The sequence below is a fragment of the Phocoena phocoena genome, chromosome 2, assembly GCF_963924675.1.
Source record: "Phocoena phocoena chromosome 2, mPhoPho1.1, whole genome shotgun sequence".
Lineage (NCBI taxonomy): Eukaryota > Metazoa > Chordata > Mammalia > Artiodactyla > Phocoenidae > Phocoena > Phocoena phocoena.
The window spans coordinates 42,365,794-42,381,303 of NC_089220.1; the positions used below are offsets into that span (position 1 = coordinate 42,365,794).

Genomic DNA, 15,510 nt, shown 5'->3' on the forward strand with positions numbered 1-15,510 from the left:
GGCTCGAACCCATGTCCCCTGTGTTGGCAGGTGGATTCTTAACCACTGTGCCACCAGGGAGGCCCCTGCAATGGATTATTATTGAAGCAAATCCCAGATGGCATTTCATCAGAAATGAATAGTAAATAATCCACAGTTTGAGAAAATTAGATGTATTCATAATTATAGAAAAGAGGAAAGATCTATTAGCAGAAGAAAACAGTAACTAAATCTAAGACAATTTTTTAAAGCAATGTTTTAAATTCACTAAAATTTCTAAAGAAATTTTAAAAATATAAACAAAGCTCTTTTCAATGTAGCTTTTATTCCAATCTCTTGTTTTTACCTGTTTCTCCTCTCAGGATTCCATCCTATTTTTGATCTAGTTAGTAAGTTTTTGTCTGAAGATTCACTTATTCTTGTCAAAGAATCATAGTTATTCAAGATTTGTTCCAAGAGTCCTACATCTTCTACAATAGAAAAAATACAGTATCATTTTTCAAGTACTAATTCATTTCTCTTTTATATACTATCTCACATATATTTGTACTAAATTAGTTTCATGTGGTGATGACCTACTCAATTTACAATGTAGACTATACATACATTCATCAATAAAACTAAATATTTATAACTCAAGGAAACTATACTGGTAAAATTTTAGGCCTGAATTTATTTCCATCACAGAAGAAAGGAATTTGAATGAGAAGTAACATCATCACAAAGCCCAGTAAACTGTAACTATTTTTTTTTTTTTTTTTTTTTGCTGTACGCAGGCCTCTCACTGCTGTGGCCCCTCCCGCTGCGGAGCACAGGCTCCGGATGCGCAGGCTCAGCAGCCATGGCCCACGGGCCCAGCCGCTCCGCGGCATGTGGGATCCTCCCAGACTGGGGCACGAACCCGTGTCCCCTGCATCGGCAGGTGGACTCTCAACCACTGCGCCACCAGGGAAGCCCTGTAACTATTTTTATAAACAGTAAAAGGGAGATTTAACTATTTCTTCACAACAACTATTGGTTGAATCCTCCTTTTAGCCTCATCTTTAATGAGACTACATAACAAACTTTTTTTTTTTTTGGTGAGGTTAGTTTATTAATTAAAGATTTTATTATCTTTTAAATTCCTTAAGATTCTTTAAATGTGTCCAAGACAAGACTGGAATGCATTTAAATGACTCCAAAAATGAAAGCTTATATTTAACATTTTTACTTACTTTTACTAGAAAGGCTATATTTTAAGTGTCTATAACAAATTATTATTTCCTGTCACTTATAAAGGTTATTAGCACTTTTTCCAATTGAACACAATAATAAATGTTAAATTTCTCTGAGTTTTAGTATTTAAATTCACACTTAAAAACAATATAAGTAAACATGATAATCAACCTTACCTTCTATAAAGCATTATTTTTTATTTATTAATAACAAATTTTTTTCATTAAAGGTTTAAGTAATAACATGTTGAAGATAGTCAGAATAATTATAAAGGTGTATCTCCAACTCCTTCTACAAAGAACTAAAGAAGGGGCTTCTCTGGTGGCGCAGTGGTTGAGAGTCCGCCTGCCGATGCAGGGGACACGGGTTCGTGCCCCGGTCCGGGAAGATCCCACATGCCATGGAGCGGCTGGGCCCGTGAGCCATGGCTGCTGAGCCTGCGCGTCCGGAGCCTGTGCTCTGCAGCGGGAGAGGCCGCAGCGGTGAGAGGCCTGCGTACCGCAAAAAAAAAAAAAAAAAAAAAAAAAAAAAAAGAACTAAAGAAGCTTGATTTGCCCAGAAAGTATCATTTAAATACAAATATTAAAAATAGAGAGCCTACTTCAGCTACTACAAGGCACATTAGAGAATTATAAATCATGAGTGTGGAAATCTGTTCCTAATTTGAGATGGGTCTAATAAAAGTAGTGGGTGCTAATTATAATTGCTTTATTACCTGTATGACATGACATCTCCATATTTTCTTTTTTATCCGTAGGATTTTCCCTCTTTGATATTTTATCATCCTTTGAAACAGGTACAGGAGCAAATCTGCGAGGTGCTGGTGTCTCCAAAGGAGATTTCTGTTTATCAAAATTGGTATCTTCAACCTCTATTGAAGGTGCTTCAATAGAAAATAAAGAAAATAATAAATTTAACTTACTTTTTAGAAAACATTTAAATTGTAATATTACTCTTCCCCATATTTTAAAAATAAAACAAAAATTATATAGGATACTCAAATTATTAACAAATATATAGAAATAAGTTCATCCTACTAGAATCAGAAGAATACAAACTATAAACACTTTATACTTATACCTAATAAATAAGAAAAAATATGACAATATTCAGTGCTATTCAAGTTATGGTGAAAAATGGCATAGCCAGATACTGCTCATGGCAATGAAAACTGGTAAGACCATCTGGTGCTAAGTATAGCAAGTCTTAAAATTTTTATATACTTTGTTCTAGAGAGATCCCACTTTAAAGTACAAGATACATTAGACAACAATAAACGGTGAGCGTGGAAACCTGACTTCCAGCTGTAGCCCTGATACTTTCACTCTCAAGCCAGGTGACCTTGAGCAGGCAGTCATAACCTTTCTGGGCTTCATCTTCCTCCCTTTACAACTTTAAAACTGACTCACATCACTTCACAAAAGTTTTGTAAGACCCACTCATTTGGGGGAAACGTAAAGCACCTTGCAAGTATAAGGAACCTTTAACAGGTCTGTGATCCAACAATGTTCTAACAAATCAAATGTCGGGAATATTGTACTACATGGATCTGTATATCATTAAAGGGATAGGCCCTTGATTTTCATTAGTTCATTATTCAAGTATCAATAATTTGGAGATACATTTATTGATATAGTTTAAATTCCAAAGGATTAACACAAATAAGCTATGTATTCCTTTGTTTTTATAAAGAGATTTTTAAAATTCCACTAAAAGAGACTTGCATTACTAACTCTTTGAAAATATTTAGAAATAGTTTCTAATTGTACTCAGATGGTTTCTCCCCTGACAGAATCAAGAAAACAGTAAATATCCAGTTTGTCAGAAAGTTGGTGAATTGATGACAAGCATTTTTGGTGCTAGATAAGTAAAATTTTTCTAAATTTATATAGAAGTGCTTCTGACAATTTATGAAAGTTATTAATTAAAACCATTAAGTAGAACATGATCCATAACCTGACTGAACAAGTTTCAAAATAATCTAAAACTTACCTGACCTAAAAAAAACAAAACCTAATTTTATAAAACAAAGAGTCTCTCACAACCTTGTAAGTAAGTTTTCAGCTTATATACTGCAAAGAACATTCATAGCTGGCATTTTTTATTCATAGAAAACTACATATTTTTACCTTGTTTGGAAGCAAAGGTGTTATGTGAAGATAGATTACTGCTACCAAAATTCAAATGGTCTGGTTTTACAGAATACTTTTCCACTGCTCTAGAAGGGGGCACAGTAACAGGCTGAAAACTACTAGTCTTGAGTGCAGCACTAATGAAGTGAGTCTAGAAAACATAAAATTACTTTGTTAATTTCAAATATCATTTGAAAGAGTTAGATGACAAAATACCTTGAATTTATTAGAAGACTTGAAAACAATCTATTAGATTTAATAAACAATGAAAATACATACATTACATGCAACTATCTACTGCAACAGCAATGCCACTGGAAGCATATAATAGCACTTAGGTTAAGTCTGGCTCTGCAGTGTGGCCCTGATCATTTAATTTATTCTAAACCTCAGTTTCTTCCTTTTCACCTCAGAGATGGCTCAAGAGACACTGAAGCAGGGTAGGAGAGGACCAGGAAGAAGGGACCCTAGCCCTAGACCTCTACTTAAACCAGAGAATTTAAAACCAAAACATCTCATCTTTTATATCGTGGATGGTAAGATTTTATTTTAATTAAAGGTTTAATAACCATTGACAGAAAGCACTCAAATAAAATAGTAGCCGCGCATAGTAGCAGCAGTAATTTATGCATTTACGTATAAATGGAAACTATAGTGACAACACAGTTTTAACACTATTAAAACATCTGAAATGTGTAAGTATCTTAACTAATAAAACTGATTTTAAAAGAGTTTTATGCTAGGCAAAGAAAAACCGAAAAGATTTATAGTTTTACAGAATTCTTAAAAGTGTGTTGAGATCACTCTTCAAAAAGAATTTCATTTCATTAAGCCTTAACTGAACTACTAAAATACTCACTGAAAGTTCAATTTTCTCTGTAGTTATAGGCTTTATAAATAAGATGTCTGAATTAGCAAAGATTCCATTCTTCCAAAATCAGAAAGTTAATAAATTATGCGTTTATTTATGGAAGGATAAATGAATGGCAGGCACCTAGAACTACCTTAAAAAAACTCAATGTGCTTTTCAAATGTGTCATCTCATTCTATCCTGAACCAAAAATATTTTCTAGGTAAAGAAATCAAGGCTCAGAGAAGCAAAGTTACCTGTAGACTGGGGACCAGCACTCTGATAGGCCCACCCCTAGCCTCTCCAGATGACATGCTGCACACTCAATTTTAGCAATGTATGGAGTACTTACTAAAACTTTATTTTATATGCCCATAATCATTCCAATAAAAATAATATCTTAATCCCATGAAAATTTCAAGACAAGCTCTATTAGGAAGTCTTGAAAATAATAGGACATTAGTGTTCACTCTGTGATCTTATATTGAGCTATGATAAGCTTATTTTTATATATTCTTCTGAATGTTATATTTTAATTTTATTTTAAAAAGTTTTTAAACTGCATACTAAGTAGGGAAAAAAAGTAAATTAAAACCAATGCAGGGCTTCCTTGGTGGCATAGTGGTTAAGAATCCGCCTGCAAATGCAGGGGACATGGGTTTGAGCCCTGGTCTGGAAAGATCCCACATGCCATGGAGCAACTAAGCCCATGCGCCACAACTACTGAGTCTGAGCTCTAGAGCCCGCGTGCCACAACTACTGAGCCCACGTGCCACAACTACTGAAGCCCGCGTGCCTAGAGCCTGTGCTCCGCAACAAGAGAAGCCACTGCAATGAGAAGCCTGTGTACCGCAACGGAGAGTAGCCCCAGCTCGCCTCAACTAGAGAAAGCCCGCGCCCAGCAACGAAAACCCAACACAGCCAAAATTAAATAAATAAAATAAATAAATTTATTTTAAAAAAAACCAATGGGGACTCCCCTGGTGGCACAGTGGTTAAGAGTCCACCTGCCAATGCAGGGGACACGGGTTCGAGCCCTGGTCCAGGAGGATCCCATGTGCAGCGGAGTGGCTGGGCCCCTGCGCCATAACTGCTGAGCCTGTGCTCTGGAGCCCGAGAGCCACAACTGCTGAGGCCCACCCACCTGGAGCCCGTGCTCCGCAATGGAAGAGGCCGCCAAAGTGAGAAGCCCGCGTACCATGGCGAGGGGTGGCTCCCGCTCACAGCAACGAAGACCCAACACAGCCAAAAATAAAATAAATAAAATAAAAAAAAAAAAAAAAAAAAAAAAACCAATGCATTTACGATGCTGGTCATTCACTCATTCAAAAAGAAAGTATACTGAGTACCTGAGTGCTGGGTAGTATCCCAGGACTTAGAAATTCCAAAATAAATAAGAAACTATACTATCAGCTCTCTGTGAGGATAATTCTTCTTTTTATAATAGCCCAGTGCCTCATATTCAAAAGGTATAAGAATGTTCATTCTTTTTAATTAAGTAAATGTAGAAGCAAATAAGTATACTAGGTGGTTCTCATCCAAGGGTGTACAACAGAATCATTAGAGAGCTTTCAAGGATCCCCAGACCCCATCTGAGACCTGCTGTCTCAGACCTTCTGAGAGGTACAAGCACGTGTATATTTATAAAGCTCTCCAAGTGAGTCTGATGCACATTCCCAGGCTGAGAGCCACTGATGTAAACAAAAAACTGCAACGCAATAAATGCCCTTTAAAAACGCCGTCAACGGAAATACCACAAAAGAAGGAAAAGCCAACTACAAGGAGAGGTCTCACAGAGCTAGACGTCTGAACTAGAACATGCAGAGTTACCCCATAGAGGAAAAGAATTCTGAACAAAAGCAAATCATTATTTAAGAACTGAAACTGTTACAATCTCCTGAGCTATTGCAATAATCAATGAATATTAGCTTAGAGATCCACGTGATAAAAGGTCATGGAATGTGTAATCCCTTTATTACCTGAATATCTATTTGTTGTTGCTGCAGTTTTTCAAGATGCCTAATGTACTGCTCCATAAACACATTCATTTGCTTTCCATGATCACGGCAGTGTAGTTTCTCATGTTTATTCTGAATGGTTGTCTGCTGCTCTGTAACGCGTTGCAGCTGTTTATCAGTCTCCTGTAACTTATTGAGTAATTCTGTAACAGTATTGACCTTTGATTCCAACTCACTCTGCACCTAAAACAGTAAAAATATCCAAAGATATCAAAAATATGCTCAATTACTAGAAAGATTATATAAAGTGATTGGTATTGAGAAATTATCAAACCAGAGCTTTTGCCCTCTAAATTTCTGATGATTTTATGCCTTTATTTTTAGAATCACAGAAATAAAAGGCAGAAGATAGTTATCCTTAAGTAGATCTTTTCTCTCATAAAAAATAACAAATTTGTCACATTTTTTATTTAAGTGGAAATTAAATAGTGGAAATTAAAAATACTTAAATGGAAATTAAAAAGAAGGAAATAGCAAAACAAAGTAGCTTTCGATACTTCACTAATCTGAGGCTGAGTTAGGTCAGCAGTCTTGGCTCTCCCCCTATTGGCTCTAAGACCTTATTGCTGACTCTGACCTGTTTCTCATTTTTCCCATTTACAAACTGAGGGGTTTGGCATAGATGGTCTGTACGGTCCCTTCTAGCTCTAAAATAAGGATGACCAAACATCCCAGGTACCCAGAACTGAGGGGTTCCCAAGATGAGATTTTTCAGTGCTAGAACTAAGAAAGTCCAGGATTTTCTAGAACTAACACAGGGATGAAAGGTAAATCTCACAACTTCTGAGAAATAATTCACAACTACAGACAGCAATATCCCTAGCCAATGGCTGGACACAACAATTACAGAATCAGTTTCTAATAGACATTTTTACATTTTACAAAGTAGTAATGACTATCTGGGAAGAAACAGATATACTTTTATCAGTGGAGCTGCTGTTGCAATGGCGGCAGCAGTTGCTGCGGCCACAGTTGCAGCTGAATCAATTCCACTGGGTGAAGTTCTATTCTCCTGAATAATAGGGTCCTTTTCTGCGCTGGCATCTTCTAAAAGCTGTACCTTTACCTCCTTAAAGACAGGCATGCTTTGAGCTCTGTAAATAAAAAAGGAATAAAATCTATTCAGTAACCTCTACTGAACCATTAGAAGAAATATCTACAAGTGGTAATCTGCTGCAGGTGAGTTTTCTTGATTTTTTTAAGTTAAATCCCTATTTTTCACTATCAGCATCTTATCAGTCATTTGGTTAATGAAATCTATTAAGGCTCAGGTCACTACACACTAAAGAAATAAAAAGGTAATTCCTTGAAGGCACTGATATTTCAGAAAATATGACTTATGCATGTGGAAAAGACATGGGCACAATTACAATGATTTATAGTCAAGAAGTACAAATTTAAAACATGCAGAAAAGGCTCTAAGAATTTAGGTATCAAGTTTTACTCCCAAAGTAAGACAACCCAAGAGGGATCGTTAAAACTGCTGAAAATAATTTTTTAAATTCTAACTCATTCAGATTTAATAAATGTCACCTAGTTTATTAAAATGGGCACAAAATACACTACTAAGCAGTCTGGATTAAAAATGAGTCCAGAAAATAGATACATATTCACAGTAAGGCATTTAACTAAACACCTAAAAAAAAAAAAAAAAAAGACTGGTGAATTTTGTGCTGTGTTTGGCCTAAAAGAAATCAATGAAAGAAAACACCGACAAAACTGAAGACTCCCTAAGGTAAGTCTAAGTAAAATCAACAGGAATGAGCTCCATCTCCAGCTGCTGAATTTCCACCCTTTGATTTTTCTTTTTATTTTTTTGCGGTACGCAGGCCTCTCACTGTTGCGGCCTCTCCAGTTGTGGAGCACAGGCTCCAGACGCGCAGGCTCAGCGGCCATGGCTCACGGGCCCAGCCGCTCCGCAGCATGTGGGATCTTCACGGACCGGGGCACGAACCCGTGTCCCCCACATTGGCAGGCAGACCCCCAACCACTGCGCCACCAGGGAAGAGCCCCATCCTTTGATTTTTGAAGAAGGCCACAGAGCTCTTAAACTTACTCCTCACTGATGTTGCCTCATTTCTATTAAGAGCATCATTTTTCTCTCATTCTCAAAATTTTGAAGTTAACTTCTCTATCCTCGTTTACCTTCTCATGCCCAACTGAGTCATCAGGTTTTGTCAATTATTTCATCACAATTGCAGGACTAGTGTCATGGAATTATGGAGGTAGGGGGAACCCAGTAGCCCATCTTTCCTAATTTTCACATCAAGAAACTGAGGTCCATAGAGGTAACGGGATTTACTTGATCACGTCACAGAACTAGTAAGCAGCTGAGTTAGGACCAGTTCCCAGAGATCGTCCCATAACACCAAGCTTTCTCTCTCAAACAGCACTTCTCCCTTCAGACTTCTGCTCTAGTACAAACCATCATCTCTGGCCAACTTTTTCATTCTTCCCGTTTCTAATTGCTTAAAAACTTTCCACACACATTTTCCCACCATTCAAAAATCTAAAATCATTCCTTATAGGCAACTGAATAGGCTACTTTCCTGTTTGGCCTTCCACACACTCCATCCTCTGGCCCTGCCCTATACATACTGCACTTTTCCTCCCAAAACCACCTCTTCCTGAGTCACACTGCTCTCACTGACTACGCCATGCCACTTCCATGCTTTTTCTCACTCTCTCAACCTTCTTCACCTAACTTACTCTATCCTTCTAAAGATACAACAAAAGCCTTACCTTTTTCAATAAGCCTGCTCTCATAACATTTCCTCTTGATCTTTCCATTCATTAATTACTTTTGCATTTACTTCCTATACCACACAACTGAGGCTTGACAGTCAGCCATCCTATGGTTTAAATGTCTGTACAGAACAGTTTAACAATGTATTGAATGTTTCCTCTCACAGCTCTTATCATGCATTCCTCCATATATCTACCTATTCTCTCCCCAGCCAAGCTCTAAGCAACCTGGGGTGGGGGGCCGGGGACTTCTTTTATACCAAACAGCAACTAAGAAAGAGCACATAGTAGGTGCTCAATATATATTTAGCTGACTGAGTGGTGTACTAAGAAAATGTAATTCAGATAATCTGTATCTTTTAGAATTTCTGTCTGAAGTCTGAATGTGATTTACCCTTTAAGATCTTTCATTCTACTTTAATACATTAAATTGACCAACAAGAAAAATAACATTATAAGGCTAGACATCAACTTCTTTATAGGCTTTAAAATTTTATTTTTTCCAATTATCAAATTAATAAATGCTCAACGCAGCAAATGAGCTTCTAAGTGTAAAGAACTAGAAAAAATGCACCTAACTCTCCCATTCAGAAGAAACTGTTTCCTTCTAGTCTTTTTCTAGAACTTTCTTTATTCCTAAATCCTCTGAATCTGGCATCTATCCCAATGCTACACTGAAACTGCTCTTACCAAGGCCATTAATACCTCGCCTTGCTCAATTCAATGGACACTTTTCAGTCCTTATCTTTCTTTACCTCTGAGCAGCTATCAAACTTAGAACCTCATTTCCCTTGGTTTTGTTAAGACCATACTCTCTTACACCTCTGGATAAACTTTCTGAGTAACAATTTAGAAGCCACATTGCTTTCTTTGCACATCTCTTAAAGGTTTGGTTTTCTCAGAGCCCTACCCTATGCCATCTCTTTTCACTCTCACACTCCCGCCGAGTCACTTCAATCACTTCCAGAGCTTAGACTACTATCTACATACAGATGACTTATAGATTTCTAGCTTAGACCCCTTTTGTAAATTTGACCTTTATATTCAATTTCCTATCAGACATTTTTCACCTGGATGTCTCATAGGTACCTCAAACCCCTGCTTACATCTAAAATGAAATTTATTCCCCCAAGGCTTCCATTTCTTAATGAATACTACTACTGACTATGCATTTATACAAGCTAAAAATCTAGGATCCATCCTTAGCTCCTTCCTCACTCTCACATCTAAGCAGCAATTCCTGTCAATTCTATCTCCAGATCATCTTCCAAACCTGTGTACTCCTCTACAGCCCAGCATGATTCCCACCCTCACATTCCACCACTCCCCAATGTACTCAGGACCAATCTAATTCATCTCTTTAGAAGATTCCTGAAAAATTCATAGTCAACTGGTTTCCTGGACTCCAGTCCAGTCCTCTTCCAATCCATTTTTTCATAACTACCTGAGTGAGCCTTTTAAGAAAAATACATCATACTTTAAAACTTTTAAATGATTTGCTGTTTCTCTTTAAGTCCAAACTTCTTTAAAGTAGTTTATAACCTCACCCCTTGCTTACCTCTCCAGCCACATGTAAGGACATTCTACCCTTGTTCTAGACACTCTGGACAGACTCTTCATTCCTCAAAGGCTCCAGCTGATTACCTTTTATCACAGCTTTACAGCATATTATGGTAGCAAATAGGGCAGATTTACCATCATTCCATTTCTGTTTCTCCAAAATTAGCTATTCTCAACTGTGTGCATTCTACATGTATGTATTCTTAACAGTATGTGTATATATTCTCAATTTGTGTGTCCTTCCAAGTAAATTTTAGAATCACTTTGCCAAATTCCATCCACCATTCTCAAAAAAAAAAAAATTCAAGTGACACTGACTACAGCAAACTCTCTCTTAACCCAGTATGAGAGTCATTTTATACTTCTGACTCAATTATTATTCTCTACATTGCAATGACCTTCTCAGAGGCCCTTTCTAGTTTTTTTGTTTTTTGCTTTTTAAAAAAAATTCTGTTCATCCATCCTGAAATGGGGAGAGATCTACTGTGAACAGATAAGAGGAGTAGTGTTCAGTTACCTCTCACTGTCCACTTGTATATAAACAACTTATCCCTCTCAGATCTGAGAGTTCTGACTTGAAGGCAAGTTGATGAAGTCTCCATTACAGTTGCAAGCAGCCACTTCCACCTGGGGTCAGCTGGATGGAAATGGTAATCACTTTCTCTCCAAATGAGTCATATGTAGTCTGCAATTTTTAGTTCAAGTATAGAATTTGGGAGACTGCACTACTCCCTCATGCCCTTACTTTTGCCTTTTCTTACGTATTTACAAATCCCAGAATGCAATTTACCATCCAAATTCTCCTCCTAACCACCATATCACATATTGGGAACTGGAGGCTGATCAAATGTAAAAAGGAAAAGCACCATTAAGCAAAACAACCAGTTGTGAAACTCTGGCTGGCTCAGATCACACCCTTGTAGTTTGGAGGTAATATTTATTTCATTAGTGTTTCCCAGAGTATAATATGTATACCATGGATAACTATAGGTGAAAAAGAATAAACTTTATTTTAATAGTTATATACTTATTTTCATTGTATTATTAGAAATACCAACTTTCCACTTATAGAAGTAATCTAAAATTTCCTTTTTGAATAAAATGAGAGTTCAAAAGTAAGTAAACATTTTTCCTATTTTCTAAGGGGCGTCCCAGGCTGCTCTGGTTTAGGAGTAGAATGCATTTAGCCTAAGAATATGTATCTCATTCCACCGCCACTAATGATAAAAAAAAAAAATTCCTCCAGTGTTATATTCTTTCATGTTTAGCATGGTGCTGTTGTCAGAGTTGGTTCTGTATTTCACTGGCATTAAAGATAAAGTTGGGAGGAAGCATTTGAATAGAGTAGTAGCCACATTCCCCTTCACTCCATCCAGACGCTAAGCTTGTCCCTTTCTCAAATCTTAACCAGAAAAAGTCTAAATGTCCTTTGATAGTAAGTATTATATATTTGGAACTACTTGACTACTGCTATAAGCAGTATAGTGAGGTGACTAAGAGAGGACTCTAAAGACAGACTACCGGGGTTTGAATCCCAGCCCAGTGAATACTTGCTAAATGACTTTGGGAAAATCAATCCTTCTCTGCCTCAGTTTCCTTATCTATAAAATGGGGACTCTGTAAAATTGGGATAGTAATGGAATCTATTTCATTGGATTTTGAGAGAATTCAATGAGTTAATGCACATAAAGTGCTTAGGACAATACATCTTCAATAATAATAATAATAATTGTTAACAGCCACTGAGTATTTTACACATGCCCAGCACCATGAAAAATGCTTTATACATATTATCACATATATATATTTCACACTTTAAAAAAAAATACTTTTTCCTAGGTGCAAAGTATAAATAAAGCTGATTTTAGAGAACCATATAGAAACACAAGAAATGGCCCACCTATTTTCTGTAAATGAAACTTACTTTTGTTTTAAAACTGCTCTTAGAGCATCTTTCTGTCCCATAGTGTACTGAGAAATAAAGATGTCATTTGCTGCAAAATCAAAACACAAAAATATACTTTAGATTCCTGAAAATTTATTAAATTTTGATAAGCTACTCAAAGAAAAACTTTTTTAACTAAAAAAAATGTTTGGGGATTCAGCAATATGATCTTTCAATTTAAAAAGGTAAGGAACAAATTAAATGACTGAGTAATAATAGTTATAACCCTAGACTGTAGAAAAAAATTGTGTAAAAACACCTGGGGCCAAATTAGAGACATTTGTTCAAACTCTAACAATAAAACTGCTTAGATGAAAATAAAACCAACTACTTTTTAACTGTCATTAAATAAATTTTTTCAATGCATATTTTAATCTATTATCTTACCAAAGACTAAACAAAACTTGAATTCAGCATGTATAAACAGGTATCAAATACCAAACCTATGCAATACGTTGGCAATAATAAAAGTACCCTTACCATTACAAACCTTTTTCTGGACTTTAGAGATTCCATTAGTAGCTTAATTAGGAAGGAAAAACTAATTAAAAATGAAAATAGTAAGAAAAAACTATAAGGCTGTTTAGTGAATATCTAAAAAGAAAAATCAATGAATGTCTAAAAATCTAAAATTCTATCCTTACCAAGGAAATTCTTACATGTTACAACATAAATGAACCATGAAGACATACTAAGTGAAATAAATCAGTCACCAAAGGACAAAACTGTATGATTCCATATATATGAGGTATAGTGGAATTTATAGAGACAGAAAGTAGAATGGTGGGAGGGGGAATAGAGTTAGTATTCGATGAGTACAGAGTTTCAGTTGGGGAAGATGAAAAGTTCTGGAGATGGACGGTGGTGATGGCTGCACAATATGAATATACCTAATGCTACAGAACTGTACACTTAAAAATGGTAAAAATGGTAAATTTTATGTTATGTATGTTTTACCAAAAAAAATCAAATATATCCTTTTACCTTTTTGTCTGTTGTTCTCTTCTGTTTTATCCAAAGGCAACACTTGCACTGCAACATCTTTAGAAAAATCCTTTAAGATATGAAAGGAAGAAATGAAAGGCTAAATAAACTTTGTGATTTATTATTTATCAATTACCACCTACTAGCCATGTGACTACTGTGCCTTGGGAGGGCAGGACTGTGTGTTTTTTATGCTTAATTCCCAGCACCACCATAATGCTTAGGTACCTTGAAGCTACTCAAAGATTTGTTGAATGAGTAATGAGCTGTCATCAAGTGAACGAATGGGTAAGTGAACAAGCAAGCAACTGTGACCTTGAAGTTCAGATTCAAATCCTGACTTGGTACTCTCAGCAGAGCAACTTATGTAACATCTCAGTGGCTATAGTTAAATGTGAAAATGTGATTCACTGTGAGTCAAATGAAGTTCGTAAGGATGGTCAACGCATGGCACAATATCACAAATTAATCACAGTATTCTTTGTCACTAAGCTATAATGTGGTCTCAGAAGACTTCACTATATAAGTGACACCTACTGGCAAATAGCTTTCTGCTCACATGTGTAACCCTAGACTTCGTTTCTAAGATTCTATTCAGTGCTAAGACACCATGACTTTTTTAAGTACTAGGTTCAGTCAACATTGCTTCATCTTCCTTACACACACATTTTTTTCCCTGCTAAATCATTAAAGGGAAAAGAGAAAATCATAAAAGAAAACTGATCCAAGCTATCTGCTGATAACAGGTGTTAACTTCCTAAAAATAGCCAATGAGGCTAACAATACAGTAGAATGTATCTGGGAAATTAATGTAAAGAACTCCCACAAATCCCTTAGAAAAAGCACAGCACATAAATATGTAATTCATAAAAGAGTAAATACAGGTGGCAATATAAATGAAAAAAATTTCCCCTCCACTAATAATAAAAGAAATAGAAAATAAAACAATGAGATGCCTTTTTCACCTATCAAAATGGCAGGGGTTTTTTTGGTTTAATTTTAATGCTTCGTATAAATAAAGACGGGGGGAAATAACTCCACTAACTCTTACTCATGACCTTGCTGGAGAATATATACTGATATAGTATTTCTGGAGGCAATTTAGAAACATTGCAAAAAAACATGCATAATCTTTTATCTAATAATTTTACACCTAGAAATTAATACAAGGAAATGAGTTAGGATATATACCAGACTGTTCATCACCTGGTTGTTTATATTATAAAAAACAAGGGGGAAAAAACCTTAATGTCAAATGACAGGAATATGAACAAATAAACTTTGGTACATACATACACTTAAATTCTGTGAACCCATTATTAAAAGTTCCTAGGAAAGGGCTTCCCTGGTGGCTCAGTGGTTGAGAGTCCGCCTGCTGATGCAGGGGACACAGGTTCGTGCCCCGGTCCGGGAAGATCCCACATGCCGCGGAGCGGCTGGGCCCGTGAGCCATGGCCGCTGAGCCTGCGCGTCCGGAGCCTGTGCTCCACGGCGGAAGAGGCCACGGCGGTGAGAGGCCCGCGTACCGCAAAAAAAAAAAGAAAAAAAAAAGAAAAAAGAGTACACAAAAGGCTTCAGCATAGTTTGATATGTAATTCACACCTCACTTTTTTTTATTATGTTGTTACGGCTGCTTTACCTTTACCTTACAGTTTGTAAAAACATTTCTTTGGTAAATGAAATTTAAATAAAAACAAGGTCTGTTGCTAATCCAACAAAATTTTAAAAACCATTATTTGCCAATACTTAAAATTTTAACATGAGCATAATTAAGAATTCTTTTGCTTACACTTTCTGACACAGTGGGATTTTCTAATGGAGGCTGCTGATAATTTCTGGCAGAAGTTAAGTCTGATGAACCTAACAAAATAAAGGAATCAATTTTAGTGATTTTTAAATCAGAATGTTACCTTTTGAAACTGTACAAACATAATTCAAGAACTATAAACTCCATATTAATGCAATTAATTAAATTGGAAGCCACTCTTCATGCAAAAATCTTAAAATGTACTTAAATATATCCTGATGAAGGTTTTTACATCTGATATTTTGGAAAATAAGGGCTCAGAACTGACAATCAAA

The 15,510-nt window shown here is 36.2% G+C and overlaps 1 protein-coding gene across 4 annotated transcripts in view; it reads right to left on the reverse strand.

Moving 5' to 3' along the window:
- KIAA0586 (KIAA0586 ortholog) overlaps positions 1 to 15,510 on the reverse strand; it is a 106,928-nt gene that overhangs the window by 90,540 nt on the left and 878 nt on the right. For all 4 annotated transcript variants that reach the window (XM_065871934.1, XM_065871931.1, XM_065871933.1 and 1 more), the window contains exons 2-9: positions 15,218 to 15,288; positions 13,429 to 13,498; positions 12,424 to 12,493; positions 7,114 to 7,288; positions 6,156 to 6,377; positions 3,324 to 3,477; positions 1,889 to 2,077; positions 326 to 440 (exon numbers count right to left, since the gene is read on the reverse strand). In XM_065871934.1, coding sequence (XP_065728006.1) covers positions 326 to 440; positions 1,889 to 2,077; positions 3,324 to 3,477; positions 6,156 to 6,377; positions 7,114 to 7,288; positions 12,424 to 12,493; positions 13,429 to 13,498; positions 15,218 to 15,288 — 1,066 coding nt within the window. The remainder of the gene's footprint in view (positions 1 to 325; positions 441 to 1,888; positions 2,078 to 3,323; positions 3,478 to 6,155; positions 6,378 to 7,113; positions 7,289 to 12,423; positions 12,494 to 13,428; positions 13,499 to 15,217; positions 15,289 to 15,510) is intronic.